We start from the raw sequence: 6,023 nt of genomic DNA, 5'->3' as shown, positions 1-6,023 counted from the left end.
ACTGTCACCACCATCGGCGACCCCACTCCTCCCCTGGATTAACAACTATCAATAACCAATATCAGCATTTTCAGTCACGACAATACTATAAGTATGGTTATACACTTTTCACAATCAGAGTCAATCATCATACATGCATGCATATTCAGTAAATACACGAAATAGTTTATACAAGCACACATATTCAACAAATATATAAACCAGTTCATTTCACTGTCCACACACATGTTCAATCAACAGAATTCCTACACATACTCATTATGCTTTTCTCACAACGCACACACACACACACTGTTAATGCACGTTTTCACCACGCCCTTACTCACTGTTTATATTTTTTTCTTATTTTTATCTCTCCCTCTCATCTCACCCGACAGTACCTCATCAGACCACTCCCTCTCACTGGTATCTTTTTCTCTCATCTTCCTCAAGTGTCCTTCTCAGGCCACTCCCTCTCACTAGTAACTCTCTCTCTCATCGTCTTCATCCCTCTTATACCGCTTTCGCTGTCACTAATTTTGTTCATAAATCTCTTCACAACCTAACCTCAGCGGTCTTTAAGCTTCTCCTCTTTTTGGCGATTGTCCGGTATGCCCTACATATTTATATATTTCCTTGCATAATTCCTACATCCTTCGAACTTCCTGTCCCGTTGATAATATTTTGCTATATATATACCGATACAGAGTTATACAATTATTTCCTTCGTAATTCCTGTTCGTACCTCTTGCACTATACTCTCCCGTTTTCGCCTACCAAACTTCCCACTCCCTATTGACTTCTCGACTACTCTTTTAGAAGAGTTATTTCTCTTTTACGGCTCCCTATCCTCTTTGTGATCCAATCCCTCTCATCTAATACACAAATATACATTTTTAGGATTGAAATTTAACTATAATTTTAATTTCAGTGTTTGAAATTCGAATTTACCATATCTCCTGTCTCCATCGTCCTTAACACAGCCCCAACTCACTCAATTCTTAATTGTCTCCTCCTTCTCTGGCTCTCTCTCAAATCCTCGGCCGACTGTCTCCTCTTCTCTCTTCTCATCTCCTCCTTCTTCAGCTTTCTCTTAAATCCTCAACCGACTACCTCATCTTCTCTCTTCTCCCTCTCTTTTCCTTTTCTTTTCTTTTTCTTTTTCTTTTTCTTTTTCTTTTTTTAAAATCCTAATTATACATATTCTGCTAAATAATCCCAATCATCTATTCTCATTCCTTAATCTGAACCGTCCCTTCTCACTCTTCCCCCATTATATATATATATATTATTACTATTATTATTTATTTATTAATTTTTTCCTATAGTAATCCAATTATAATATATACTCACAATGTATCAAATTTTATGTACTATTTAAGTTTCAAATTCATAACCTTAAAAAATACAATAATTTTAACTATTATACCACAATATTATTAGTAATATGTATATATATATATATATTCTTATTGTACGAAAATGTTCCGGACCTGATTTAAGTCATGAAGATTTATAAACAAAATAGAGAACCAAAGTAAGAAAATGTAAGAACAATCAAGACAACTTCAAGAGGATGCAATGAGTTAGAAAAATCCTAATAGGGTTTTATTATCTATTTGATCTCATATTGTTTGAATAGTTAAAATAAAGTATTTATTCATCTAATAGAACGATGATGCACGTGCACCTTAACATAACACACACATATATATATATATATATATATATATATGCACACGCATACCACACGTGCTACATCTAAAAAAAACAAGATGAATTTGATTGATTAGTAAGTAATTAGCAAACATCACCACAACAATATAGGCTCATATTTTAAAACCCATTTAAGCAAATTAGGAAACCATCTAAGACCACCTCGCCACCTCTTGTAATTACACACGGGCTCGCATTAAGGCCAATCCAAGATCAAGTCTGTAATTTGATTGGAACCAAAAAGTTTAAACAGAACCAGGAAAAATTAGACTGGATATTTGGCCTGATCTTCTGTCCAAATACGGGAGGATTGCGATTAAAAAAATATATTTTAAAAAAATCATTAGTTTAGGTTAATATTAGATAATTACTGACTATATTGTTAATTTTATTAATTATAGATTTGATAAATGATTAATTTATTGATCTATTACTTAATTTTAACATTGCAAATTAATTTTAATTAGAAAGATAGTTTAAATAATAAATAAAAAAATATCCATCCAGTTGGGTGTGATGTTCCAATTGGATCAGCCTAGTTGAGTTTGTTCGAGTGTATATATATATATATATATATATATTGTGAGGTTTTCTATATAAGTTTGGTACAGTGAAAAGATTTGTCTTGGATATACAGAAAAAAGAAAGATGTTAACATAAATACAATAATTATATATCAAACAAATTTATATCATTATCAAATTTTTATAATTTATAGTAGCAAAACATTATTTTTTTTAAGATATATAGAATTAATGCATGGTTGGATTTGCTCTATCTTTATCTATTTAATTCACTAAATACTAAATTTAAATATAAATCCATTTCTACTATAAAAAAAAAAATACTTATTTTTCAGTTCAAAAAATAAAATCTGAATTAATTATGTTTCCTGGTGAAAATAGATCGTGTCATTTGATTTTTCTATTTAAGTAGCACGCCGTATTTGATCCCCTCAGCCCAAAAAAAAAAATCTGTTAAAAAATCCATACATTAATTACTAAGAGATATATACAAATACCCTTTTTTTTTTTTTTGTTTTGCTTAATTATATATATATATATATAACCAACCAGTAAATCTTAAATTAAGCTTATGTTCAATCTCAATCTACAGAAAACTTAATCAGCCATGGGATCAACTGGAGAAGTTCATGTTCTAATGGTGACATTCCCAGCGCAGGGTCACCTCAGCCCACTACTCAAAATTGCCAAACGCCTCGTGCCAAAAGGAATTCATGTCACCATAGCCACCCTCGATTACGTTCGCGACCGTCTTCTCCGCTCAAACAACCACTCTGCAACCCTATATACCACCGCCGCCGCCAGCGGCTCAATCGATTTAAAGTTCTTCAGCGACGGTTTCAGCCTTGACTTCGACCGCGAAAGCAATGCCGAGCGCTGGTTCGAAGCTCTAAAAACAAATGGGCCTAAAAATCTCTCAGCCCTCATCGCCAACCTCGCCAAGGAGAGAGACGTTTCTTTCTCGTGTATCATTAGTAACAATTTCATGCCATGGGTGACGGATGTTGCAGAGGAGCAGAACATTCCGTCGGCAGTGCTTTGGATTCAGGCTACTGCCGCTTACTCCGTTTATTATCGTTACTATAAAAAATGTAACGATTTTCCGCCGCTCGTCGAAAATTCACGTGAGAAAATTGACTTGCCGGGAATTCCAGGTCTAGAGGTAAGAGATTTTCCGGGGTTCATGTTCCCTGTCTATGCGAATAGTTTTGGGAGATTAGTTTATGATTTTGTTCAGAAATTGGATAAGGTGAAGTGGGTTTTAGGGAGTTCGTTTTTTGAGCTGGAGGAAGAAGTAGTGAATTCCATGGCGTCGCTGAAAGAAATCATCCCGATTGGGCCAGTTGTCTCCCCATTTCTTCTCGGCGAGGAAGAAAAAACAGTGGGGAATTTCGAGATGTACAAAGCTGAAGATTCGTGCACTGAGTGGCTCGACAACCAGGCACCGGCTTCTGTGGTTTACATCTCGTTTGGAAGCATTCTGCTGTTGAATCAGCAGCAGGTGGACAGTATATCGAAGGCGTTGAAGAACACCGAGAGACCATTTCTCTGGGTTGTGAGGTCTCCGGCGCAGCCTGAGAAAGACAAAAAAGATTCCGAGAAAAAAGTTGGCGAGCTGTCCTCTGAGTTTCTGAGAGAGACTAAGGATAGGGGTCTGGTGGTAACGTGGTGTCCGCAAGAGAGAGTTCTGATGCACCCGGCTCTGTCTTGCTTCTTGACGCATTGCGGGTGGAACTCGACGATGGAGAGCGTGGTGGTCGGCCTGCCGGTGATTGCGTATCCGTCGTGGACTGATCAGCCGATGGACGCGAAGCTTTTGGTTGATTGTTTCAAGATTGGGGTGAGGATGAGAAATGGGGACAACGGGAAGCTGAGTGTGGAGGAGGTGGAGAGGTGTCTGAAGGAGGTCTCAGATGGGCCGCAGGCGGCGGAGATGAAGAAGAGGGCGGCGGAATTGAAGGAAGCAGCGAGAAGAACGGTGAGAAAAGGTGGCTCCTCTGATCGAAACTTAGAAAAATTCATAAATGAAATCAGTAGCAAATCAATTTAATTACTGTCCATTTTTAGGCATTAATGTAATCTAGTAATTTTTTTAAATAATTACTTTATTTGTCAATATAAAAATAAATTATTATTTGACTCGTATATTATCTTGTTTATAAGAGATTATACATTTTAGTTGAATTTTATTTTTTATATTTTTATTATGTTATTATTAATATACATGTAAACAAATAAAAAATAAATAAATTTTTATTAAAAAATTAATAAGTTAATAAAGAAATTCTTCCCAATAAATAAATAAAATCAGATGTTTTTTTTTTTTTTTCTGTATTGAGCTTAAATTTTTTTTAGTAATACTTTTTGATAATTAAGATTCCTAATGGGCCCAAAGTGGGATTTTGAAGCCCAAAAAACTGGCCGATTACATGGATTCTAGAGAGCCCAATTCTAAAACCCTAGTCAGACGGTCATATATATATATGTATATTGTATAATAAATATCACTATTTTTCTGTTGTCAAATGATTAGACTAATTAATATTTTTTTTATAATATAGTTGGTAGTATATTTTTATTTTATAAAATATTATAATTTCAAATTTAGTCTGTTTCTCATGTTACATTAGACTTAATATGAATGCGTCGCTTAATTAATAAAATTTATAAAAAATTTTATTAAAAAAATAATTAAATTAATGAGTGAATTTTAATTTTATTTATAAAGGGTAAATAAATAATTCTTGACATTATCTTACAATATTACAAATAAAATTTAATTAATTTATAAACAACTTATCCCCCCGTTGAATAACACCTAATATTTTATATAATATTTTATTTTCGTATTCTGTCCACACCCACCGATAATACTATTGAAATTTTCCCATTAATTATTTTTCTTTAATACATTGAGATTCCTAAAGCAAATAATTTATTATTATTATTTTTTTAATAGAAAAATCTAACTTAGTATTGACATTTGTATTGATTGTATCTAATCATTTTCACTCTTATAAGTTTAATTTGGGAAAAGAAAAAACTAGAAAAAAGGAAGGTTACGCGCACACCTACAGTTTTGGAGCATAAATGGTGTTTGGTTCTTCAATGTTATCCTCTCTTTTCTTTCCACTATAAAAAGTATCAAGAATATATATATACATATATAATAATATAATTGTTTACTGGTTTGAATTCCTTATAATTTCCACCTCCCATTTCATATTTATGCAGAACCAATTTAAATTTGAAGCTTAACCAACACATGAACTTACTATAATTAATTAATTACCAAGATCTATTAGTTGGTAACAAATAACAAAGAAGCTTTTTTTTTTTTTTAATTTGATAATTGTCATGTAAATATTTAAATAAAATATTTTAAAATTAATAATTAATTTTGAAAATTTTCAAAAAATTTATTTGAAATCAATTTTGGGTATTCTTATATTTTTTTTAAAAAAAAAATTATAAACTTTATTATTTCGAAGATGTTTTGACAAGAAAATAAGTTTAGTTACACGAATAATTTCCTGATTCATATTCCTTATATAAATAATAAAATTACCTTATATAATAATTATAAATTATGAGATGATTCCAAAGTCAAAAAATACCGACAATTACTAAAGTGAAAGTAAAATTTTTTATAAAAAAAAATTAAGAAATAAAACTTCAATCACAAAATTAAAGAAGTCGTAGTCAAATAAAACTTTCTGCTTAAGTGGGTCCCCAACCCAAAAAGCCACAAACCGTTCTTTTGCTTATTTGCCAACCAAACCGGCCCTTATATCACCACCGGTA

The 6,023-nt window shown here is 32.4% G+C and overlaps 1 protein-coding gene across 1 annotated transcript; it reads left to right on the top strand.

The window, feature by feature from the left end:
* The first annotated feature begins 2,810 nt into the window (after positions 1–2,810).
* Positions 2,811–4,269, top strand: LOC110822450 (UDP-glycosyltransferase 84B1-like). The gene has a single exon (XM_022052575.2). The coding sequence runs from the start codon at positions 2,827–2,829 to the stop codon at positions 4,267–4,269; it is 1,443 nt and encodes a 480-aa protein (XP_021908267.1). The 5' UTR covers positions 2,811–2,826.
* Positions 4,270–6,023: the final 1,754 nt, after the last annotated feature.

This window comes from Carica papaya, chromosome 4 (genome assembly GCF_054855325.1).
Source record: "Carica papaya isolate Zhongbai chromosome 4, ASM5485532v1, whole genome shotgun sequence".
NCBI lineage: Eukaryota > Viridiplantae > Streptophyta > Magnoliopsida > Brassicales > Caricaceae > Carica > Carica papaya.
This window is presented reverse-complemented; position numbering and strand designations above follow the sequence as displayed.